Source organism: Patella vulgata, chromosome 3, assembly GCF_932274485.2.
Source record: "Patella vulgata chromosome 3, xgPatVulg1.2, whole genome shotgun sequence".
Classification (NCBI taxonomy): Eukaryota; Metazoa; Mollusca; class Gastropoda; family Patellidae; genus Patella; species Patella vulgata.
The window spans coordinates 55,331,135-55,358,506 of record NC_065881.2 but is presented as its reverse complement, the minus strand read 5'-3'; the positions used below and the strand labels follow the sequence as shown (position 1 = coordinate 55,358,506).

The window sequence follows — 27,372 nt, the reverse complement described above, 5'->3', positions numbered from 1 at the left end:
AAAACTCGCAAATTTACACGAGATCCCGTCAAATTTCTCGCAGAACGATAATGGCGTCCAAAACGGTAAAGTGCGAGAATGGAAAAGATTGCTCGAGATGGGCTGTTTGAACAATTGATAGTCCTCCCCGTTAGTGTTACACTGCAAGGTTTGAAAATAATTATATTTTTTTAAAACCAAATCTGATTAGATTTTCTTCCAAATTCCACTAAAATTGTTTTAACAGACATATTGCAATTGAAGGAAACTGTGGTGTTTATAATATATTTGGTTATGGAATGTACAAACGATTTACGAGGGAGGGATAATGGGCATGTAAATAGCTTCAAGCTCTTCGGCTGTGCACTTCAATGTTCGTCCAATGAAAACGGGCAAACGTAATCGGTATGATCTGTAAAGTGTAATAATAATATGGACCTGATCAGCGTGAGTTGGTTGGTTGCGAATTGCTCACGCATGTTTAAGCCCGGCAAATTCATGCGTTTAAATTTAATGTAAACAAATTCCTCTGAGCAAGTTTTTTTTTTTTTTTAAAAAAGCACCCCTGGCCAACTAATTAATCATACTATCAACTAACATGTAAAAAGCGTTGATAAGATAAGATAAGATTTTATTGCATCGAAACATCCATTTAGGACAGCATACAATATAAACATGTACATAAAATTATAACAATATGAGTATGACAATTATAACACAAGACACGCAGTATTGCATCGAAACCACCCTTGAGGACAACATAGGGCCTACAATATACGAAATATTAAGTACAGGTGCATCGGATTAACCTCACTTGAGGACACCATGTATACAAAATATGAAATACAGGTGCAAAAAATTGGACGGATACAAAAATATGGACGGACATAACTTCAGAGCACTCATAAATAAACAGTATGAAACCTGCATATGTAGCACTATCGTCGTTGCGACATTGTTTTTAAATTTATAGACAAGGAATAGAGAAATAAGATGGGTTAAACAACATTTTTTATCTTTACAAATTATTCTCTATTGTCAGTATATTAAGGTATGAGTTTATTTAAAACGCAAATTAACTGTTTATGGTTTATGAAATAGCGTGAGAATAACAGGAAAGAGGGTCTGAGTTCAAGGATAGATTGTGTCGAGAAACATGTGACGGAAAATTACGATTGCATCATTTAGCTTGTTTGACCAATCTCTATACTTATTTACATGATATTTGACCAATTAGATAATTGAACGTCCAAAACCCACAGCTACAAAACTATCATACTTGTGAGAATTCGTTAGACTTCCATTAGATTCCAGAGAGAGACCATCTGAGTTCTTAGACAGCCGCGAGGCTGGCCAGGGTTAAGAAATGGTTTTAGCTAGTATTGTAATTTGTGCTATGCTTGTATACCTGTATTCAGCTATATATATATATAAAATGTAGAAGCAAACTGTTGCATTGTTATTCCTGGTAAGACAAACGTCTTAAGAAACTGTAAGAAGTAAATACACAACGTGAAGCAAAAGTAAAGACAGCTAGAGACAAATTCTAGACGATCACAAGGCTACAGAAATATGTAGTAAGAAAAGATGCATGGGTCTACGTAGGATGTGGCGACCGGTTTCCTGGTCCGCTCTCCACGTCAGACAAAAGACCTATGGTGCTACACATATGCAACAAAACGTACAAGGTATTAAATCGCATAACTCGACAGTATAAGACCCACATACAGGGTACATAATATTAAAATAAAGAACAAAGCGTGCGAACATAAAAGAAAAGAAAATATCATGCATATTTAACAGTTCAGATGTCTCTCCTAAGAAAAGAGAAGTAGACAAAGGCTGCGACACTTGTGGCTATAATACTCGGTGGGTCGAATAGATTTTCAAATGAAAAGGTTAGACCAGTCTTGTCAAGAGTTTGATATATATATTGTTTTCTTAAATCTTCATATTTTTGGCATTCCATAAGAAAATGTTGTTCAGATTCAATTTTGCTTGCATTGCATTTTTTACAGAAGCGATCCCGGAGTGGTATCTTAAGATATCTACCCCTTTCAATGGCAAGCTGGTGAGTACTTAATCGTAGGGTAGACATCGCAATTTTGAACTTCTTATTATTAACAACCTCTAGATATTTTGGAGTGTTATTGAATTTCTTTTTGAAAATTCCGAAGGTTCTGAGTTTATGGTTCGGCCCGCAAGATTCAGCAAGGAGATCGTTAAACTTACTTCCTATTGAACTTTTAATATTCTGTCTCGAAATTGTTGTTGGAGAAATGTCATAATTATTTTTATACGCCCACATTTTCATGTGGACGTATTATGCCGTCGGCCCTGTCCGTCCGGTCTGACAGATATTAATATATACTCTTCAAAAAAAGTAGGGGATATTCAGAAACAATACAAAACTGCGGAAATGCACTGCTGTTTTTATTAAAGGTAACCAGTGTGTGTTAATAACGGGTTAATTGCCTAACATGAACATAAACAGTTCATATTCGCGGCTTATCTGACGGCCCCATTTCACTCGCAATGTGAAAATGGACGTTTTTGATTTTTGTCTTAATAATGAGTAGGCTAGGCCTAATTGCTCCACCAATCCCAAACATTCAGCTATAATTCGTCGTTGCATGCTCCTAATCAACGGTCCAATCACGATTTGGGGCAATCTGACCCACTCCCCTTGCAGTGCTACGGCCAATTCTTGCAGTGTTGTCGGTTGACGTTGACGAACACGTCTCCCGATACACACTAAAGCAAAGATACGCTAAACAGTAAATCTTATGCAAGAACCGATAGGAAAGCAAACATGGATAGGATAAACCAGCACGCGGCAGTTTTCATCAACCCTTCCTTGAAGTGTCAAATTTGACAGTGAACCCCTCCTAAGTGTATGGCGCAAATTGCGTGTCGCATGTGCTGATCAGTGGAGCTGTTGGGGCGATAGGCCTTAAGCCCTTCATCCCTGAACATACCCTGAAAGCATGTCAAGTGTCCATGACTATTTATCATATCACAACCTGCATAGGTATTTGCTTTTCAATATCCCCTACATAGTACATACAGTAGGCTACGCCTTTATCGGCGCTCGACAGGGCGCCCGACTTCGCCGGCCGCGACAGGAATTTCGGGCATTTCATTTCTGCCCCTCACCCCAACTCCCTAAAGCTGATCGGACCCGTACGTACGCCTATGATTGTGGCAGCTCTCTGTGTACAAATAAACCTGGTAAATCTCAAATCTGTATGATTCGTTTTTGCCGCCAAAAAAGACAGCGGTTGCGGTGAAGCTTAAATTTAGTCTCGATCTATAGGTCGCAAACATCCAACGGATGCTATAATAGTTAGCACTCCCCCTGAACATTATGGAAGTGCTCCCCCAAAGCAACATTGAGATCCGGCAATTGAATGCAATCCTGAATGCGCATATATATCGATATGATCTAAAACTAAATGAAACTTAAGTAAAGACTACGATTTAATATAGTCTATTTACTTAAATCATTAAGTATTCCATGAAGAAGTAATATTATATGTTGCAACAGCTAAAAACTCTTTCGCTGAGGAAGGAGTGAATTTTGTGAATATTATGAATTATGTATTGATATGGATGGTTGCATGTTAATCCTTGCCGGTGATACGATATTAACAATTGTCAGTGGTGTATGTTCCAAGATTATAACAAATGGACACTCATTTCATTTTTATTGGTATTAATATAATAATTATATATCTTCAAATTGAGGGAAATGAAATAAACTGAACCAAAGTGGAACAATTTCCAGGAATAATTTTAGGATACACATATAAATTGGTATAAAGAAATAATAATAGAAATAATTATATCTATTAAATAAGTTTTCCAATCTGCAATTATGCAAGTACCATATCCAGATGGGAACTTAATTTTATTAGTTATGCTGGTCTTAAAAGTGGTGTTAGCAGACGATATGCCTAAAGTGTTAGTGTGGGGCCCAGGTCTACATTCAAGAATTGTCTTACCAGTTCGGTATTTCTTTATTCAAGTTCAGAATAAATATGGAGAAAAGTGAGTAAATCTTAAATTCTTCAGGATCATATGAGTATGATATTATATAATAAAAACCAATTGTTATCCACCCACACACCCTGAACTTAGACTTTTATTTATCAAATACTGGTATTTTAGTTATAACATGGACCATATAAGGTCCATGGTTATAATTGTTACTGATCCTAATTATTTAATTATTATATCTTATCAAAACAAAAATAAAGAAATCGGATAGATTTTGATTTTTTAAAAAAAAATCTAGTATTTAGTTACATAGATACCTAATCTACATTGTTAATTATAAATAACTTAAACATTTAAATAAAGGGAGTAAAAAAAGGTCCGATTACCAGTTTGACATCTTATTCTCCCTTTCTTGATGTTTTCATCCCACCTTTACATTCTCCAAATCGTACAGTATGTATATCTTTATTAAAACTCTTTAAGAAGTAGTTATCATGACTGTGATTTAATTTGCAGTGTTATAGTCTTCTTTTGTTGTGAAATAAATAAACTTTAAATATGACTGTAAATATTTTCTTAAACCATAAATTGTATCATTACTGTAACAAAAAAGGTAATAGAAATGATCATCAAAGGAGAAAAATAATTTCAGGGATTATAAAAGAGGGTCTACTCCTTATATTTTGTCTCAGTGGTTGATGTATTGTGTGACTTTTACTGAAACCATTAAGACTTGGATGAAAATTCACTTGTTAAATTTTTTTTTTCTAGTATAACACAGTCTTTGGGTGAAAAGGCTTTTGACGTAACTTTAGATCAACCAAATGGAAACCGCGTACGAGCTTGGAGACAAGTACTGGATAGGAATGATGGCTCGTACATTATTAGGTTTCGAATGTATGAATCTCACTCAGATTTAAGCATTAACGTTTTATACAATGGAAACCACATTGGAGATTCTCCATACAAGCTCAAAGGTACTGGTATTTCTTTTTTCATAGGCTCTGTTGTTCACACAAACTTCATTATACATGAAACTGCTATATTTCTTTATCATTACATTATCCGACAACATATGCAGGATTGCACAATTGGATTGACACATCTGTATGTTCTTACACATGACAAGCCTATAATACTCTCTAGATCTTCGTATGGCAGATATTTAAATGGATTTTAACGTGATTGCTGTTTAATGATTTAATTTAAAAATGGTGAATCAAATTTTTTAAGCGTGTTTTTTTCCATCTCTGCAAAATCAACTGCATAAAAAAATGTAAAACAACACTTTTTATTAGAAAAGTATCACGTCTTTGTGCTTTATCCTTTATCGTCAGATGGTGGGATGGGATGGGCATGTCGTATTAATTCATAATAAAAATTGACATCAAACAGGGTGTTGGATTTCTCTCTTGTGTATGTATCTAAAATGACAATAGAGACCATGTATTTCTCAAAAAAAAATTAAAAATTCAAGGCCGGGGTGGGTGAGTGGGTACATTGTCTCAGAAACCTGGCAAACCCCCTCCTGCAAAAATTCCTGTATCTGCCTCTGAAAATGTGGGCAACTGCTTGTTTTATGTATTTATTTGCCATAGATTGTACCTTATCAACTGTGATCTATATCTATTATACTAGGTCACGAATTAGCACATCTTGAAGGTGTGGTTTGATTTGGTTGACTTATTTTTCTGGACAAAATACAACCATTTAAGATCATTTAAAAAAGATGGGTCTTTTATGTACTTTAAGTGCATTGAGAAGGGCTTGAAACTTTTAATGTATTTTCGTCCCCGCCTTTCAAAGAAAGCTGGGGACTTTTAAAATGGGTTCCTCTGTCTGTGTCTGTTCAACCTTGGTGGAGGTGTATATTAGGTCAATGTCTTGATGGAGTTCAAAGTGAGCATTTTCTGCTTGGGTAAGCAGAGATGTGCAATTTGATTGGTTGATGCTTTAGGACACGATAACTTTAGTTCTAATTAAGTGAGAGCGATGAAACGTGGTGTATAGTTTCATTACATCATTACCTTGACTAAGTTCGATAATGAGCATTTTCTGCTCTGGGTAAGCAGAGCGATAAGCAATTTGATTGACCAAGACTTTGGAACACAATAACTCTCCTTCTAATTGATAGAATGTTCAAACTTGGTGTAGGCAAGTGAGAGTGATGAAACTCCGAGTATAGATTCACTTTATCATTACCTTGACTAAGTTCGATGATGAGAATTTTCTGCTTAGGCAAAGGAGCGATAAGCAATTTGATTGGACAAGACTTTGGAACATAACAACTCTGCTTTTAATTCAGGTAGAATGTTTAAACTTAATGTTCATTAGGTGAATGTCTTGACTGAGATCAATGATTAACATTTCAAGCTGAAAGCAATTTCATTAGTTGATGCTTTAGGACAAGATAACTTTGATTCTATCTGATAGATAATGATGAAACTTAGCTCTGTATAGATGATAATCAGTTTGATTGCTCGATACTTTTGAAGAAAATAAATGTGCGATAAATTAATATGTGTCATCTGTTTATTTTTGGATTTCAGCAGGGGACATCAGCCTCACTGTTGGCTTGTTAAAAATAAAAGTAGGCCTACATGTAATATGTAAATGAACAGCGGGAAGGGCAAATATTATAATATTAATATGTACCTTTATAAATACCGTGCTCAGTTCCATTCTAGTCTTTTCTTCTCGATCCATCAAACCTTTTGGAACACAAAAACTTTGCTTCTAATTGAATTGTCAGTGCTTTGGAACACGATAACTTATATTCTAATAGGGTGAAAGTGATGAAACTTGACTACATGTACATGTAAACATACAATCTGTTTCACAGAGGTAATGCGAAAGCCTTCTTCTAATTCTGTGTAAGATGACTGACCTTTATAAGTTTGCATGCATTCAATGTGTGACATCACATAACACTGCCTCGATAGCCTGTACACTGTTTACATAGGACATAGTAATGTAAACTGGTCCAGGCAGAATGGTGCCTTTTACACCTTCTCATTCTATTTTATGTACCCATAAAGTGTAAATTTTACACTAAACAGGAAATATTTTTTATCCAGATACACTTCAACTGCAAACACGTTTAATTTTTTTTCTTATACCGGTAATTCAAAAAATGTTATAGAATTTAATTTGCACATTGTGAGCTAATTTACTTGCACCCATGTCATCGCTTTCAATGATTGTAGCGGCCAAGCAAATATTCACTGCTGATCAGTTTGGTAAACGCAATAAGTTATTTTGCCTTTGACTAAGTAGAGATAAGCAATTTGATTAGTGAGACTTTGGTGTAAATGTTCATTAGGTGAATATCTTGCTGATTTCGATGATCAGCATTTCCCGCTTAGGCTAAGCAGGGATATGCAATTTCATTTGTCAATGCTTTGGAACATGTTAGCTCTGATTCTAATTGAGTGAGAGTATTGAAACTTGGTGTATAGTATTTACATCAATATCTTAACTAAGCAATAGGTGGTAAGCAATATTGTTGCTCGATGGTTTGTTTCATTTACCTGGAATAAAATTTTTATATTTTTGCAGGAATGACATATCATGAAAAGTGTTATTGTCCAATTAAATCTACGAAGAATTGGCTGAAAGATTTAAAATGTGAAGAAAATTATCATCAAATAGATGAAGATCTTTCACAATTTAATCAAATTGATATGTCACAAGTTTCTAAAGCAGCAGTATCAAGATATAGCAATGCTGGTCAACACAGTTTGTGTCATTATAAAATTATTAATAATCAGGTATCATATTTCCACTAAGTAATATTCTAAGAGGAACAGATATAATAGTTTCATTGCATTGTCTCAGAGTTTTAGACCTACTCAAAAAACAACTTTGTTTACGGTTACCCAATCGACCAACTCTATTTTTTTTAAAGCCAAAATCGCAGACCCAAAACTTTTTTCATGTGGATTTGGATTACATAATCACGAGAATCTTCAGAGTACCTGAATCAGCCTGAATCAGCCTAAATCGCATTAAGAGATTTTTTTTGAGAACCTTTAGTCCAACACCGATTCAAATGGATTAAACTGAGAACCTAAACAAGTTAAAAGTGTTTGTATACCTTCTCGCGCTTGGGATAATAATGTGACATGATTTGGATAACTAAGAATGACAGGTTAATTAATGAAAATAAAACAGCTTTTATTTAGCATTTCAAGTGGTTACTTGTTGAAAAGAAAGATATATGTAGGTTATTAAACAATTATTGATTTGTTGGTTTAGTTACTTCTATTCAAACCCCATGAAACAAAAGAAGGATTTTCCAACCGACCCTATTGTTTTGGCCAAATAACCATAAACACAGGTGTTATTTTGGGGGGCCTTATAGGAATTTACTAGGTATTCTGCTTGATTAGAAATTATCCATCTGACTTCTTTAATGACACCCACTTTCTTAATCTACACCTTTGAAATACTTATCAACCATCATATAGATGATTACTCTAATTGTTTTTCACAAGTAATATTAGAAACGAATCTACTGCACAGATATACTTTTCATATTGTTTGTAGGGGAAAAAACACATAATATTTAGGACTAGGTTTTATCTTAATATTTCGGGTAAATTTGGTGGAAAAATGTAAATATATAAGTAAAGCACAGGAGCACTGAAACAGATGTAAGTGACATCTAGAGTAGTCTAAATCAGTCTTGTTGGCATTTAATAGGATTCTGCATATTAGCCGGTAAATAGTTCATTGAAATCACAATATATTTATATATACGAGGGCTGGCTAAAAAGTTCTAAGCCTAAGGATGGATCGGTTGGATTGAAACAAACTTTGAATGAATCATAGACATAATAAAATAAATAAAATGAAATGGGTTTAACATCCTACTGTTCTGCTCCGACTGGACTAATGAAGACGGGCATACAGTGTACTGAGGGTAATTTTTCCTGGACAGCAGCACTACAGCCTACTCTCATATCGAATTCCAACTGCCAAGGATTATTTTATGTAAATGTCATCTCTGATAAATGGGAACCACGCCAGAAAATCCCAATGAACTTTCTCGGCGAATGCAGGGATCTAACATGGGACCACGAGGTTAGCAAGCCAACGTCTTCCTTACTTAGCCACCATGGCTCCCCATAGACATAAGAACTGCAACTGTAGTGTTATTGTCTTCGTACCAGACCATCTTGTGAACCCACTGAAATTGCCAGAAATGGACAAAACTGGCTATAGGGCAGCCATCAAGTACCCCAACACAGATACATGCCGACATGGTCTCCACTTTAGGGAATGATGCCCTTCCTTTTCCACAGTAAAGAAGTGGGCTGTGGAATATAGGTGTGGGCGTCTTTCATGAGAGGGTTGAGCACATTTAGGAATGACAAAAGTTTCTGCAAGATGGGTGCCAAAGCTCTTGACCGGATCAGAAATGGGACAGATTCTTGAAGTGGCTGAAGAAAATTTCTTCCTAACATCATCATTGGCAAAATTGTGTTCACCTTGAAGGGGACTATGTAGAAAAATAAATGGAAACCATGGACTTTGTACAGGTCTTACACAGATAGGCTTAAAACTTTTCAGCCATCCCTCATATTATTTACAGTCAACAATTAGGCATGTATTTGTTTTGTCCAAGATAAACTTTACCTAAGTAGTTATCTCTCAAAACTTATTTTTTGTTAGATCTATCGCAAGACGTATGGAGAACATGTTGGGTTTAAAATGTTTACAGATGCTGTTTTCCTCTCCATTACTCGCAAGGTAAGATTATACACATTGGTAAAATGGAAGTATTTTTATCAATAGACAAGGGCTTTTGAATCAATCAATGACATTTACAGTCTTCTTTTTGACATTCTACCCATCCGTTTTGATACAACCACATTATGTTGTCGCTCCCGTCCGTCTTGTGGATGCTCTAGAGGCTGAAGTTATCATGCCATTGACCTTGATTTTATACACATGTTCATGAGATGAAGAAGCCTATTGAATTTCTACAATTTCCAATAGTTACTGTCAAAGTCATCCCGCTTGATCAGTCTGATTGCACTTTTGCATGCTCTAGAGGCTAGGGTTATAATCTAATTTACTTGATAAGACAAATCATCTTATTGATTTTCAACAATTTCCAAATGGGCTAAAATTCAGCAACTGTTTCAAGTAGGTAAGTTTCAAGTCTTTATCAAGTACATGACTTAAGATAATTTAATAAAAACTGGAGAATATTGTTGAAACAGTTTCCTGATAATGGTATAATCACATGTCATGAATAACATTTTACAAGAATACCATGCTGCTAAATTGATTTCAATATGGAAAATGTTATGTTTATAATAGGTTAAACTTCCTGATGTGGAATTTTTTATAAATTTGGGAGACTGGCCTTTAGTAAAGAAGGGAAAAAAATCTGATCTCCTACCGATATTTTCTTGGTGCGGCTCTGATGATTCCCATGATATAGTAATGCCAACTTATGACATAACAGAAGCTACGTTAGAAATGATGGGAAGGTAAATTCAATTAATATTACTTTATATATATAAAATATTGATTAGCCTCGAAAAAAGTGATGTACTTAATGTTTATATTTTTTTTCTTAAATATTTCAGCCGGATGAAAATAATAAAAAAAGATCCAAAATGTCTAAATGTGGTTGTATATTGTCGTCGCCCCTGTTCGTCGGTCCGGCCTCCACAATTGCTTGTGGACACTCTAGAGGCTAGATTTTAGTGTATTATAACTGTTTCATTACTGAAAAAAATAAAAATATACGACAACTCTTGTTGACTACCTGGACGATTTAGCTGCTGTGGGCGTATGTTTCTTTGCCTGGCAACCTATCTTTATTTGTATATGTTCAATATGAATTATGGAAAAAAAAATGGCACATGTATTATTAAATAATAAAACTGTTATTTAAATAGTTATCTACAGTTTTTTGCTAGATTATATTTTCTTGCATTTTTGAATATACTATGTGACAGGGTCTGTTAAACAATAATTTTTAAAAAACGATTTCAGTGTAAAAATCCACTCACCTATTGAGAATATGATTTGTTAAGATTTTAAAGGAGAAGTTTCAAATATATTTGAGCGAGTAAAGTTGGTTATGCCCTTGAAATCCTAAAAGGTAAATTACAACACCACATTGTCAGGCCCAGTTGTAGAAGGTCTTCGAAATTTGAAGTTAAGAGCTTTTTGAGAAAAGCAAACAATTTGAAGAATAAAATTCAATATGTGTTCTATATCTATGTTCTCTTCACTTTTGTTTGGTTTTCTGTAGAGAGGTTTACTGTTTGTCGTTGAATGGAAAAACAAAATTCTTGTTGGTAATGCCATGGTTTCTCTTTTTCAAGAATTTCCTTAGATATTTTTTCCACTCAAGCAAATTCAGATCCGAAGTGGGAAGATAAGATAGAAAAGGGATTTTGGAGAGGCAGAGATAGCAGACAGGAACGATTAGATCTTGTAATGATGTCGAGGAAAAATCCAGATTTAATAAATGCATCATTGACTAATATGTTCTTCTTCCCCAAAGATGAAGGAAAATATGGCAAAATTGTTAAAGCAATTTCATTTTTTGATTTTTTTAAGGTAAATATGATGGCTGATATCCTATTAAATATTTGGATAACTAGTTGAGCAATCAAGATAACTTACCGGGAGTTAAATGCTCATGTTACTAATCTTCATTTTAGAGATTTTGAATCCTTTGTAAACCACATTATTCTGAATGTTGAATCTATAAGGTATATCAATCCGAAAATTGTTCAATTCCATTCAGAATTACAAAGATGATGAATTGAAACTCTCTCAACATTCAGATCCTCTGCAGATGGTATAAACAAGCCACCACCACCTGTACTTTTTTATTATACGCCCACATTTTCATGTGGACGTATTATGCCGTTGTCCCCTGTCTGTCCGTCCGCAATTTGTTTGTGGACACTTTACAGATCACAATTTTCACTCAATTTTAATGAAACTTAAAATATAGGTCTATCTCCCAAAGATCTCGGTTCCTTTCGATATTGGCATGTATCGGACCAAAACTTCATGGATTATGGCCCCTGATTGTACGAAAAATCACATTTTTATCTTGTGGACACTCTAGAGGTCACAATTTTCATCTGATTTTGATGAAACTTGAAATGCATGTTTATAACCCAAAGATCTTAGTTCCTTTTGATATTTGCGCATATCGGATCATAACTACCTGAATTATGGCCCCTCTATAAGGTCATAATTATTTGATTTTAAAAAAACTGTTGTGGACCCTCTAGAGGTCATAATTTTGATCCGATTTTGATGAAACGTGAAACGCATGTTTATAACCCAAAGATCTGGGTTCCTTTCAATATTCTCGCATATCGGATCGTAACTTCCTGAATTATGGCCCCTGATTGTACGAAAAATCACATTTTTAGCTTGTAGTTCCTCTAGAGGTCAGAATTATTATCCGATTTAAAAAAGCCTTTGAATATATCAGCGTTGCACCGTAATGTCGGTTGAGTTCAAATTTTGTGAAAATTGAACCAAAACTGATGGATAAACTTAAATTCCTGGATTATGGCCTGATTGTTCGAAAAATCGCATTTTTAGCTTATGGACCCGCTAGAAGTCACAATTTGTATTCAATTTTAAAGAACGTTGTAATATATCACAGTTACACATCAATGAAGGTTGAGGTCGAATTTCGTAAAAATCGAACCAAAACTGTCGGACAAAATGGTCGTCGCTCATCACAAATATGGTCTATCAAGGTTGTGGACCCTCTAGAGGTCACAATTTTGATCCAATTTTGATGAAACTTGAAATTCATTTTTATAACCCAAAGATCTTGATTCCTGTGGATATTCGTGCATATCGGATTGTAACATCCTGAATTATGGCCCTTGATTGAACGGAAAATTGCATATCGGATTGTAACATCCTGAATTATGTCCCTTGATTGAACGGAAAATTTCATTTTTAGATTGTGGTCCCTCTAGAGGTCATAATTTGTATTCTATTTTAAAAAAACGTTTAAATATATCACCGATAAGAAGTTTGAGTTTGAATTTCGTGAAATTGTACTTGTGTACAAGTATGTAAAACAAAGGTTGTGGGCTCTCTAGAGGACACAATTTTTGTCCGGTTTTGATGAAACTTAAAATATATCTTTATCCCAAAGATCTCAATCCCTTTTGATATTCCCCCGCATTTCAGACCATAACTTCTTGGATTATGGCCCCTGATTGTACGAAAAATCGTGATGTTTTTTTTTAGCTTGTTCTCTATCCATCTCTTGGAAAATGTGGGCGTATCTTGCCTGGCAGCCGTTGGTTTTGTATGTAGGGTTGTTTTGGGTTTTTTTTTTCAGTATAAATATCAGATAAATATAGATGGAACAGTAGCTGCATATCGACTACCATATTTATTAACTGGAAGTTCGGTGGTGTTTAAACAAGATTCACCATATTATGAGCATTTTTACCATCAATTAAAACCTAATGTGCATTATGTTCCATTTAAAAGAGATTTAAGTGACTTGTTAGAAAAAATAAGATGGGCAAAAGAGAATGATGAAAATGTGAGTAGATTTATTTTTACTTTAGTAATCTGTAATTTTGCATTCATTTCTATGTGCTGGGAATGTAATATGATCAAATATTGTCATCCAATACTCTAGAGGCTAAAGTTACCCTCAGATGACTTTAAACTTATATATAGTTATATACTTTTTATGCAATGAACCCTATTTTTATGGTCGAAAATTTTTTCATGAGCGGAATTTGTAATAATTTCCAATAAGAATTTGCAGAGTTATGACCATTGATCACTATGAAAAATCTTGTGGATGCCGTTGCAGGAAAGGTTAGGAGACGAATAAAGAACCTTTCAACAAATTTTTTCATAGTTACCCCTTTGAGACTAAAATTATTATCCGAATAATTTAAAATTGATAAACACAGAGAAAGCCTATTGAAATATTTGATAAAAGAATTTATTAATTTTTTTAACAAATAAGCTTAGTGATGCATTTGACAACAAAGCCTGTTGATGGTTTAAGATGTCAAAAAAAAGATATGAAGAATCCTATTGAAATTCAGTCATCTGTAAATAGTTATTACGCTCTGATCAATAGCCTATGATGTTTACTATCTACAGATTTCTTCATAATCTACTGTTTATATCACTACCGATAAAATTTCACTTTACGTCAGTAAGTGAGAAAATATGTGTAACAGGGACCACAGGCTTGTTGTAAACAGGTTTAATGACTGACAGACCAAAACATAAGATCACAATCAAAACATGGTGCTCGTCATATATGTATATATATATATATAGAGAGAGAAATGGGGTTTAACATCCACTCGACACAAATTAGGTCATTTCGGGACTAACATATGGTTTAATTATATTTCAATAATTCGCTTGCGCATAGGGGTCTTTAGCAATGGAAGGAAACCAGAGAACCTGGAGAAAACCCATGAGGTTAGACAGGCGACCCTACTCCACAACTGGGGATTCGAAACCACGCCAGTCGACTCAATGACAGACCATATATGTATATAGATACTGCTCAGGCACGCAAGTTATATGACACAATTCACTGGATGCAAGTGTCTATAACACTATACTAATATGCAGACTACTGTACTGGCATAGATTAACTTAAAAAAATAAATGTACATACTTGTCTTTAAGAACACTGTAGAAATGTAACTACATTTAACATTTATTTACCTATGATAATGCTTCCGATGGGCATATCTTCATTTGACTGGCATCGTATGTTTTGTGTTTAAATCACTAGATGGTAAGCTTTTCTATAGGCAAATTCAAAAACAACGAAATTTGATGAACATATTCATTACATACATATTACATACAGTACATAAAAAGTCAATGCCCAGAGAAGTAATTAGTTCACATTTTCAAATCCAGTTATCCAGAGCTGACATATTATGTTTAAACAGAAGATGAATATAACTTTCATGTATCTCTTTTTTCGCAGGTAAAAAATATTGCAAAAAATGCAAATAATTTTGTGAGAGAAAACCTGAATCCCAAAGATATATATTGTTATCATGTGAAGTTATTTGATGTAAGTTAGATATGAAACTTATTGCTTATCCCAAGTAGGGCCTATCATTTAAAGATACTTTATGTAAGAGCTAAATTTGGCTTCAAATGTTATATAAACTATTATTTAAATATTTATTTACATGAAAAGCCCATAATCAACTCTCTGGGCCATCGGATGACTTCGATTTTTAGCAGATTAAAAAGCTGTGACCTTTGTTACAACAATAAACAATCTAAGCTTGTGGACCTTATAGAGGTCACAATTCTTATCCGATTTTGACGAAACTTGAAATATAGGTTTATCCCCAAAAGATCTCAGCTGGTTTCGATATTTGCGCATATCGGACCGTAACTTCATGAATTATGGCCCCTTATTGTACGAAAAATCGCGTTTTTAGCTTGTGGACCCTATAGAGGTCATAATTTTTATCCGATTTAAAAAAAAAGTTTTATTATATCACCGTTACACCCTAAGGAAGGCTGAGTTTTGAAAGTTTATAACCCAAAGATCTTGGTTCCTTTCGATATTTGCGCATATCGGACCGTAACTTCATGAATTATGGCCCATGATTGTACGAAAAATCGCGTTTTTAGCTTGTAGACCCTATAGAGGTCATAATTTTTATCTGATTTAAAAAATCGTATTATTATATCACCGTTACACCCTAAGGACGGCTGAGTTCGAATTTCGTGAAAATCGGCCCAAAATTGACAGACAAAATGGCCACCGTTCGTTCTCAAATAGCGTAAAAATATGGTATATCATGGTTGTGGACCCTATAGAGGTCATAATTTTTATCCGATTTTGTTGAGACTTGAAATGTAAGTTTATAACCCAAAGATCTCGGTTCCTTTCCATATTTGCCCATATTGGACCGTAACTTCCTGAATTATGGCCCCTGATTGTATGAAAAATCACGTTTTTAGCTTGTGGACCCTATAGAGGTCATAATTTTTATCTGATTTAAAAAATCGTATTATTATATCACCGTTACACCCTAAGGATTTTGTGAAAATCGGCCTAAAACTGTCAGACAAAATAGCCGCCGTTCGTTCTCAAATAGCGTAAAAATATGGTATATCAAGGCTGTGGACCCTATAGAGGTCACAATTTTAACCTGATTTTGTTGAAACTTGAAATGTAAGTTTATAACACAAAGATCTTGGTTCCTTGTTATCTAAATCTTCCATAATGCATCTTTAAATGAATTGAATCCAAAGAAGGTACACAAGGAAGGGATTCTATTAATGTGGAAATTTATATTTAAAAATAAATTAGGAATTTTAATGCATTTACCTTTGTAGTTTATATAAATCTTTTATACTATTTATATTCTCCTCAAAAACACACATACAGCTTAAATTTATACAAATGTAATAAAAAAAATAATGGTAATCCAAAATTTTATTATTTTCTATTTGATACAGAAATATTCTAAACTTTTAAGATTCAAACCGAAGTTAGAAGATGGATTTGAATTAGTTCAACAGCCAACAGACATTGATTCCAGCTGTGACTGTAAAAGAAAAGAAAAGGTAGCATAGTTATACCAGTCTTTTTAAAATTTATAAATACTGAGTTATAGTTCCATTCTTACCAAGGGTAGCTTACATATAAATCTGGCCAAGATGATTGGAAACATATCTAAGTAAGACATTTACAAATTTCGTTCCATTGTGCTTCATATTTATAATATTTGGAAATGTCTTCACTTTGTTTTTGGTGCATATGAGCCTTTTAAAATTAAAATTGTAAAATATCTTAATTTTGGTGTTAAAATTTTTTTTTTTTCAGAAGAAGAAAGATGAACTTTGATATGAAATTGTAAATTGTAACGGCTATGCAATCTATATTATTCGCGAGGAAATTTATTGAAATGGTGCTATTCTATAATGAACAAAAACTGCCATACAAAAAAAATCTGATGCGGGAGGGAAGTTTTTATTATTGTGTTTTTCTTTCTGTTTTATATGTTTTTATACGCCCACATGGAAATGTTGACATATATTGCCGTTGCCCCTGTCCGTCCGCAGTCCACAATTTCTTGTGAATGCTCTAATGCCAAAAGTTATCATCCGATTGTTTTAAAATTGATATGCATTATTTAAATTAGTGAAACGAAGAAGCCTATTGAATTTCAGCAATTTCGGAACGCCCTAACATCAAAAGTTATCTGCCGATCTGTATGAAATTTTTATGCATCATTTAAATTAGTAAAAAGAAGAATCCTATTGAATTTCAGCAATTTTCAACCGACAAATGCTGTCATTCGATTTGTATGAAATTTATATACATCATTTAGATTAGTGAAATGAAAAAGTCTGTTTAATTTCAGAAATGGCTCTTCTTTTACTTTGTGAACTTTGTGAATGTTCAATTGATAATAGTTATCATCCGATGTGTATGAAATTTATGTGCATTATTTAAATTAGTAAAACGAAAAAGCCTGTCAAATTTAAACTATTTCTGTAATTTACTTCCAGAGTTAAGGCCCTTGTTTCAGTTTGTAGAACCTTGTGAACCCTCAATTGAATTTCAGCAATTTCTGAACGCCCTAGCATCAAAAGTTATCTGCCGATCTGTATGAAATTTTTATGCGTCATTTAAATTAGTAAAAAGAAGAATCCTATTGAATTTCAGCAATTTTCAACCTTGGCAATGCTCGACCGACAAATGCTGTCATTCGATCTGTATGAAATTTATATACATCATTTAGATTAGTGAAACGAAGAAGTCTGTTTAATTTCAGAAATGGCTCTTCTTTTACTTTCTGAACCTTGTGAATGTTCAATTGATAATAGTTATCATCCGATGTGTATGAAATTTATGTGCATTATTTAAATTAGTAAAACGAAAAAGCCTGTCAAATTTAAACTATTTCTGTAATTTACTTCCAGAGTTAAGGCCCTTGTTTCAGTTTGTAGAACCTTGTGAACCCTCAAGCGACGAAAATTATATTCTAATCTGTATGAAATTGTCTTGTAAATGCCCCCAATTACCTACAAAAGAATAAATATGCGACAGCCCTTGTCGACCGCTCAAAAGATTTAGCTGCTATTTGCGTATGTTTCGTTGCCTGGCAACCTAACTTATTTTTATACGCACACATTTTCATGTCGTGGCCTCTATCTGTTCATCCACAATTTGTTTGTGGACACTCTACAGGTCACAAATTTTATCCGATTTTGAAATTTGGGGAATTAGGGGTTATTCTTTGGAAAGTTTTTCTTTAAACCTGTAACAGGTTATTCTTCCACGATAGGTTTTATTTTCCATAAGAAAACATGATACAAGGTTTTTAATACAGGAATTCTGGGATATTCTCATTTTGCGTATGTGTAAACATAGACGGTTTATATGCAAGATAAAGTCCTCGACTTCGGTTATGCTGGGGAAGAAAGACTTAAGAAAAAACCCTCGACGGAAATACCTCGGCCTGCCGGTCTTGGTTTTTATACGTCCACATGGTATATTGTTGTCGCCCCTTTCCGTCCGTCCACAATTGTTTGTGAACACTCTACAGGTCACAATTCTTATCCGATTTCAACGAAACTTAAAATATAGGCTTATCCTCCCAAGATCTAGCTTCCTTTCGATATTGGCATGTATCTGACTGTAACCTCATGGAATATGGCTCCTGATTGTTCGAAAAATCACGTTTTTAGCTTGTGGATCTTCTAGAAGTCACAATTTGTATTCAGTTTTAAAAAAACCCATTTAATTATATCACCGTTACACACTAATGGTAGTTGAATTCAAATTTCCTGAAAATCCTACCGAAACTGCCCAACAAAATGGTTGCTCCTTGTAAAAGTATGTAATACCAAGGATGTGGACCATCTAGAAGTCAAAATTTTTATCCGATTTTGATGAAACTTAAAATGTGTGTTTAGTAACCCACACCTTTTAAATATATCACAGTTACACCTTAATTTTCGTGAAAATCCTACCGAAAGGGCCTGAAAAAATGGTTGCTCTGTGTACGCAAATAGTGTAATAATATGTAATACCTAGAAGTCACAATTTGTATCCGATTTTGATGAAACTTAAAGGTGTGTTTATAACCCAAAGATCTCGGTTCCTGTCGATATTCGCACATATCGGACTGAAACTTCTGGGATTATCACCTCTGATTGTATGAAAAATTATGTTTTTAGCTTGTGGTCCCACAATTTTTATCTGTTTTAAAAAAAAAAAAACGTTTAAATATATCACCGTTACACCCTAATGAAAACTGGCTGCTCCTTGTAAGCAAATAGTGTAAAATTATGTAATACCAATTTTGTACTTTGTAGACCCTCTAGACATCAAAATATTTGTCTGATTTTGACAAAACGAGAAATATAGGATTATTTCCAAAAAATCTTGGTTCCTTTTGATATTGGCATGTATAGGGCCGTAACTTCATGAATTATGGCCCCTGTCTCTGTACGAAAAATCACATTTTAAGCTTGTGGACACTCTATAGGTCAAAATTTTTATTAGTTGCTTTCGATATTTGTGCATATCGGACCATAATGTCCTGGATTATGGCCCCTGATTGTACAAAAAATCACGTTTTTAGCTTGTGGTCATAATTTCTATCTGATTTTAAAAAAAAACCAAAATTGTTTGAATATAACAACTCTTCCAGATCCTAGTGTAAAAGTATGTAATACCAAGGTTGTGGGCCCTTTACAGGTCCCATTTTTTATCTGATCATTATGAAACTTAAAATATATGTTTATATCCAAAAGATCTTGGTTCCTTTTGATATTCGTGCATATCATATCATAATTTCATGGACTATGACCCCTGATTTACCAAAAGTTGGGTTTTTTTGTTTTTTTTTTAGGTTATTCTCTATCCATCTTTTGCAAAATGTGAACGTATGTTGCATGACAATCGCTTGTTATCTGATTTTAAAAATCGTTTAAATATATCATCGTTACATCTTGATGATGGTTGAGTTCGAATTTCAGGAAATTGGAAACGAAACTGCTCAACAAAATGGCCGCTCCTTTTATGCAAATAGTGTAAAAGTATGTAAAATATGCTTACATCTCAAAGATCTCAGTTCTATTCATGGATTTCAGACCATAATTTACTGGATTATGGCCCCATAATAGTGCGAAAAGTCACTTTTTTTTAAAAATTGTTCTCTATCAATCTATTGCAAAATGTGGGTGTATCTTGCATGGCAACCGCTTGTTGATTGTTAATCTTATTATCTGTATTGCATTACATTCAGTTATTAAATTATCTTGTAAAGAAAGCGATGGAATAAACTTGACTATCCTATTTCAATTGGTACATATAAAGTATACCCTGGCAGGTAGAATTATTCAAATTTTAAGAGGCATTAGAACTTCCAACAGGAAAAAGTGATTTCATATAGTCATATCACAGCAAATTGAGAACTATTTTTCTACTGACTGGGGAAGATCTCCAAATTCTAATGCCTATTTTATACAACCATCATTAATTTGTTGAACTTCATTTAACCCTTAAATAATTAATCTTTGTTAGTGTTTGTTACATTCTACATTAATAAAATATCCCCAGATTGGGTTTTGGAGAGATGTCTAATGTATATTTAGATAGTATTTTCTCATTTATTTATTGGTTCAGTGAAAGTAGGGATATTACAATTGTTGATCAATACTGGTAAGATTTTTACACACTGTTTTTATTATTGAAAAACTCGCATTTCCATATGTTTTACATTACTTTACTATAAAACATTTACTTTTCCTTATGAACTCTGTAATAAACTTTGGAAATTGAAAATGTGAACAAAAAAATTAACTCTGCAAAACGTGCTGAAGTAATGACCCGAGAAATCCCTCTTTTGCCATTGCTGAATTAGTTTCTGATACTTGAGCTTTTAAAAGAGTGTGTCTATTCTTCCCGTTCAGTCAAATCTATCCTAAGTACAGCAACATGACAGCCCTTCGTTTAATCTTGGGTCTTCCCTAAAACTTTGGACAGTGATTTAAGGTACTAAAAACAGTGAAAGTATTGTTCGTCTCCATACAGTATTGTTTACATTGTATCCGTATTGATAGCCTTGTTTGTCCCGCAATTAGTTTTTCTGCATTATTCAGCTATGCACTGGTCAATTGGGCATAATAGAATTGTGAGTCATGAGGTAACATTATGTAAACATATTTGGTCCAATTTGGAGCTCTGTTTAAAGCCTGATGATATTGCTACACAGTTAGCTATTGTTTGTTAATCGGACTATTGACCAGTCATAATTTGGAACAGAAATTACCCCCAATGAACAAAGTTTCTAAGTTTTAAAAATTGCAATGAGAACTTTGGCCTTTATCACTTTCATAATATTTCATGATTTCAAAACTAATTTGGGGGATTAGCTACAAAAATATACTGGTAGCATTAAATTATTCTGAACATGTAGCATTCACAATCCTCCAAGTTTTATAAAAATAATTGCAAATTTTATTTTCTATCATGTTCACAGACTAGAAAAGTCAAAGATGCTGTTGATAACCTTTCCTTCTATTACATTCACAATACTTTTAATTTCCTATGAGCAATGACACCAAGTTTTACAAAAGTCCTTAGAAAACTTTATTCTGTATCAAGTCAAGCATATGGAAAAAAAAATAACTTGTGAAAACAGGCACAAATTAATATCCTTTGTACAACAATGGTGAAGGCGCAACACCGCAAAATTCTTTAGGAATTATATTATTGATGTTTTTTGGGGTTTTTTTTAATGACAATTTTATTGTGCAACGCATATATAACCAAGTGAGATGAAATTGATTTTTGAAGGAAAATTGAAATTCAGTGGTATGAATTGTAGCTGTTAAATAAAAAAAATAGTTCACAGGATAATGTTTGTGACATGTAGTCAATATCTGTCAGTGAAATAAAGACTTTATTTAACTTTCAGAATTCTGTTACATAATTTAACTTGAATCGATCTTTAGAAGTGAAAGGTGTATATGAAATTATATTCAAGAATCATACATGTACACATGATAAAAAACATGGTACAGCTGGCTGGAATGTGCTGGAGAATGTCAAATTTGGATGAATGTCATTAACCTTGTAAATTTAGTTAATAGTCATAGAAACATTGAACATTTCATCACAGTGGGGCCTAGTGGGCACACACTACTTTATCGTTCCATAAAATTTTATTATTCGAATAACTGTATGTGTAGCCTACATCAGACCTTGGTTTTCCGTCTCATCTGAATGACTATACGTTGTCCCTTGCCAGGCCACCTATCCTGCACCACTAACAAGAAGGATTTGGAACCATGCCCATAAATCCTGATGAACTTTCTCAGCCAATGCATGGATCAAACACAGAACCACCAGGTTATCGAACCAGTCTTACTCACTGAGCCACTGTGGTTCCTGAGGTAATGAAGATAGATATATGCCATGTAGTGTGCTATGAGGAAAGAAAATTCTGCCTGGGTCACTATATGGTCGCAAGCTAACCTATTTCTACTATAGCGATTCTAACAAAAAATGTTTAATGTTTTCTATGACTATGAACACGGGACCTCCATGTTAGCAAGACAATTGCTTACTCATCGCGACAACGTGAAAAAAATAGTCTTCACCCTGTTGCCGTAGTGGTCCATCTTTTTATACGCCCCCATTTCCATGTGGACCCAGCCTTCTTGGCAAATCCTAAGATTTCCTACAATTTTATTAATCTCTTTACACCACCAAAATTGATTGCCAAGGCAGTGGCTTTATATGTGTTTTTGGCTTTTGATAAGAGAGCTAAATCAAATTTGGTGGCAACTACATGTAACTGAAACCCCTTCCTTTCACTTGATTTGATATTTGTTTATTTGGTGCAATGTCTATTTTCTGTCTTGTCTGCAGGTTTATCTTGTAGATTTTTGTTTTGCATATACTGCGGTCCTCCTGCACTTACTATTTGATATACATGTACAGTAATTGTACATGTAGTATACTGTTTGTATGAATGTATTGAGTTGTCTATGTAATATGTATTATTGAATGTATATGACTATGTCTAAGTGTATATGTATGCATGCTGTCCTTCATGGACGTTTTGATGCAATAAACATCTTATCTTATCTTATCTATATTGTCGTCTGTCTGTCCGTCCATAATTGCTTTGTGGACACTACACAGGTCACAATTTTTATCCGATTTGAAGCATTGGGGTCATGAGAGGACAACCTCTATCGATAAGGAGCGTTGAACAATAATTTTACTTGATTATCCCCCGTTTGTTGAAAACCTTGTGAGCCCTAGATGCTACAGTTTTAAACAGTTCAGCGTCCAGTACCAGAATTATACCCCTTTGCCAAAAAACCTTGTGAATTCAATTCTTTTCAGATTTATTGCAAAGCATTTTAGTCGAGATCAAGGACAAGCCCTATTGATATTCAGCATCCAGCATCTCTCTATTATGGAGTTATTGTCCCCCGTTTATCTGTCTGTCATACTTTTTGGGGACACAATAACCCTCCTTCTAATTGAGCTAGAATGTCCAAACTTGATGTAGGTGTTTATTAGGACAATGCCTTGATGGAGTTCGAAGATGAGCATTTTCTGCTTAGGGTAAGCAGAGATAAGCAATTTGATTGGTTGATGATTTGGGACACGATAATTTTAGTTCTAATTAAATGAGAGTGATGGAACTTAGTGTATAGTTTCATTACATCAATACCTTGACTAAGTTCGATAATGAGCATTTTCTGTTCAGGGTAAGCAGAAAGATAAGCCATTTGATTCTCCGAGACTTTGTAACACAATAACTCTCCTTCTAATTAAGCTAGAACGTTCCAACTTGATGTAGGTGTTTATTAGGTCACTGCCTTGATGGAGTTCGAAGATGAGCATTTTCTGTTTAGGGTAAGCAGAGATTAGCAATTTGATTGGTGTAAGACTTTTGCTAGAATTTTTGCTCTTATAATTAATGATGGCATTATATTGTATTAATTAATTGTACTAAATGTGCACAAAAATATGAGTGACAGAATGATGGGTATATAAAAAGAGTTATAGAACCAAAAAATAGCTGGTTCTATGTGTCAACAACCTGTTACCAGATTATATGTGATTGGAAATTTACCTATTGCATCATTTGGTTTAAATGACCAATCATATCAGTAATTAATTGCACAGGTTCAGGGTCATGCATATCCTAGTCTGTGCGTGTTGTCCATAGGTCCTATAAAAGAAATCATGGCAAACGTTTAAGCCAGATTTCATTAGATTCCAGAGAGATTACCATCTGAGTTCCTAGACAGCAGACAGACTCTGAAGGAAAAGATGTAACAGTTTCTATCAGCCGGTTTGAAAGATTGACTTTAGTATTGTAACCTATACTATGCTTGTATCCATCTATTCGGCTATGATAGGCCTATATAAAATAAAAAAAACCGAACTGTTGCATTGTTATTCTTGGTAAGGCAAACGTCTTAACTAACTGAGATAGATAAGAAGAAATGAAATGAAATGAAATGGGGTTTAACGTCCTACTGTTCTGCTCCTAAACTGGGCTAATGAAGACGGGCATACGCCATACAGTGTGCTATGGGGGAAATTTTGCCCGGGCAGTGGCACTATCGCCTACTCTTATATCGTATTCCAAGGGATCTTTTACGTGCATTCGAATATATTAGATAAGAAGAAGTAAATACACAACGTGAAGTGGAAGCAAAGACAGCCATTATTTGTTTACCCCATTAATTCATTTGGTCAGTCGCCGATGCATAATTTTGAGACCGACTGCAGTGACTGCACTTATTTTGAGACCGACTATTTTTTTTCCCTGGGGGAAATTATTTTACTTAGATCAACTCACAACAGAATAAGGGCAAAAAACATTTTTTCAAACATGATAACTTGACAAAAGGTTATTTTAGGCCTATATAGATCAGCAGCCCAGAGCACTTTGGTCAAACGAACGAGGTACCAATATCTGAGTATCGGAATGGTTACTGCGTAACCCAGCATATTCAGATATGGATGTCTGCCGGGGTCCAGTTGCTGCGTGTGGCCTTTTGGGCCCCAAAGAGGGCACCCAAAAATGGGCTGGATCAAACATTGTGGATACCACTCGGAAACAAGTTTAAATGAACAGATACATATCTCTGAGTATAAAACAGGCCCCGCCAGACAAATTCTTCTCTGCATAGGGTCCGCCAGACTCCCCGAAGGGGCCCCAAATCTTGAGCTAGATTAAACATTGGAGGTACCATACGAAACAAAGTTAAAATGAACAATTAGACTCTACCTAGTATAAAAATCCCAATGCCAGACAAATTGTCTCCTGTAAAAGCCCCGCCAGACACCCCCAAAAGTTGGGCCCCGCAGATTTTGTGTTGAAAATGAGCTGGATCAAACATTGTTGATACCACATGGTACTAAATTTAAATGAACTGGTACATCTCATTGAGTACAAAACCGGCCCGGCCAGACAAATTCTCCTCTGCATAGGGCCCGCCTGACGCCCTCGAAGGACCCCAAATCTTGAGCTAGATTAAACATTGGAGGTACCATACGAAACAAAGTTAAAATGAACAATTAGACTCTTCTAAGTATAAAAATCCCAATGCCAGACAAATTTTGTCTGCTGTAAAAGTCCCGATAGACACACGTTGGGCCGCATGGACATTGTTATACGCCCACAGATTTTCTAGAGGTCACAATTTTTTTGCGATTTTAAAAACCGTTTAAATACATCACCATTCCACCATAATGAAGATGCTCTTTGAAGTTTGCTATACACGATGTATTCTTCTTGAAACTTTAAACGAAGTTCATCACCAGAGGCAAGGCTATTCGTCAAATATTCCTGAGTTTCCTGGGATGCTGCCCTTCTAGGAAAATCTGATGTTCGGTATAAAGAAGGTGGACTGTGCACTTCTGCCACCTTGTGCAAAGACCGTGTATAGCAAACTTCAAATAGCACACTTTGTCAGCATAATCTGGGGTCGCGCTGACTCTGCAGATCCGGGACACGGGTTGGACCCATAGCAGTTTGGATGGTCAGAAAAGAATGGGTGCTATGGTCCAAAATGGTTTTTAGGACCTGCCATGCCCGACAACCTATTCCATGATGTAGATTCAGAGGAAGACAGCACCAATGATCTTGAGAGTGACCATCTTGATAACGGTTCTAATTCTGACAATGCATGGAGTGGTGACTCTGACTGTCTGATTGAATAAATTTATTGTGAAATTTAGTTCCATGTGGTATCAACAATGTTTGATCCAGCTCATTTTTAACACAATATCTGCGGGACCCAACTTTAGGGGTGTCTGGCGTGGCTTTTACAGCGTCTGTAGGCCTACCAGTTCATTTAAATTTAGTTCCATGTGGTATCAACAATGTTTGATCCAGCTCATTTTCAACACAATATCTGCGGGCCCAACTTTTGGGGGTGTCTGGCGGGGTTTTTACAGCAGACAAATTGTCTTGCATTGGCAATTTTATACAAAGTAGAGTCTAATTGTTCATTTTAATTTTGTTTCGTATGGTACCCCCAAATGTTTAATCTATTTGAAGATTTAATTGGGGCCCCTTCCGGGGCGTCTGGCGGACCCTATGCAGAGGAGAATTTGTCTGGCAGGGCCTGTTTTATACTCAGGGAGATGTTTCTGTTCATTTAAACTTGTTTCCAAGTGGTATCCACAATGTTTGATCCAGCCCATTTTTGGGGCCCAAAAGGCCACACGCAGCAACTGGACCCCGGCAGACATCCATATCTGAATATGCTTGGTTACACAGTAACCATTCCGATACTCGGATATTGGTATCTCGTTCGTTTGACCAAAGTGCTCTGGGCTGCCGGTATAATAGTAGGCCTAATACTAAAGTTTTGGGTGAGTAGCGTGACGTAGGCTATGCAATTTAGGTGCACGGATTCACGCAATTGGGATTTTTTCTTCTAGTTATCTAGGCTATTTGGGCATTGTTTGTATTAATTCAGTGAGCACTTATTTTGAGATCGACTGCACTTATTTTGCGACCGACTGCATTTATTTTGCGACCTGTACCCCCCCCCCCCCCACACACACACACTGTGATGTTATGTTAATAAAGTAAGCTTCCATTAAAATATAAAATAATAATTTAAGAATATTAAAATTGAATTTCAAATAGGCCTAACGTTTTCCAATTATAAACAAATTTGAGCCGTTGGTTGTTTTCCAAGATAAAATACTCTTGGCTTTTTATAGCTCCTTTAGGAACTGTCTCTGATCGGACTATGTCCGCTGACAATTCCTATCGCTTGCTATATAGCTGCAATATGAAAATAACATATGAATCTAAATTTATTTTATTCAGTAGACTTGCGGTACGTAGG

At 34.8% G+C, this 27,372-nt stretch overlaps 1 protein-coding gene across 1 annotated transcript; it reads left to right on the top strand.

Moving 5' to 3' along the window:
• The first annotated feature begins 3,399 nt into the window (after window positions 1-3,399).
• LOC126816639 (protein O-glucosyltransferase 2) lies at window positions 3,400-23,129 on the top strand. The gene is made up of 10 exons (XM_050543338.2): window positions 3,400-4,029; window positions 4,750-4,955; window positions 7,537-7,748; window positions 9,655-9,732; window positions 10,309-10,481; window positions 11,328-11,565; window positions 13,334-13,543; window positions 14,975-15,064; window positions 16,474-16,581; window positions 16,841-23,129. The coding sequence occupies exons 1-10, from the start codon at window positions 3,857-3,859 to the stop codon at window positions 16,859-16,861; spliced, it is 1,509 nt and encodes a 502-aa protein (XP_050399295.1). The 5' UTR covers window positions 3,400-3,856; the 3' UTR covers window positions 16,862-23,129.
• Window positions 23,130-27,372: the final 4,243 nt, after the last annotated feature.

Coding starts and splice junctions, on each gene's coding strand:
- LOC126816639 (XM_050543338.2), top strand. CDS start 3,857: ATGCAAGTACCATATCCAGATGGGAACTTAATTTTATTAGTTATGCTG. Junction 7,749..9,654: donor ATAAAATTATTAATAATCAG/GTATCATATTTC, acceptor ATTTTTTGTTAG/ATCTATCGCAAGACGTATGG. Junction 10,482..11,327: donor ACGTTAGAAATGATGGGAAG/GTAAATTCAATT, acceptor CTCTTTTTCAAG/AATTTCCTTAGATATTTTTT.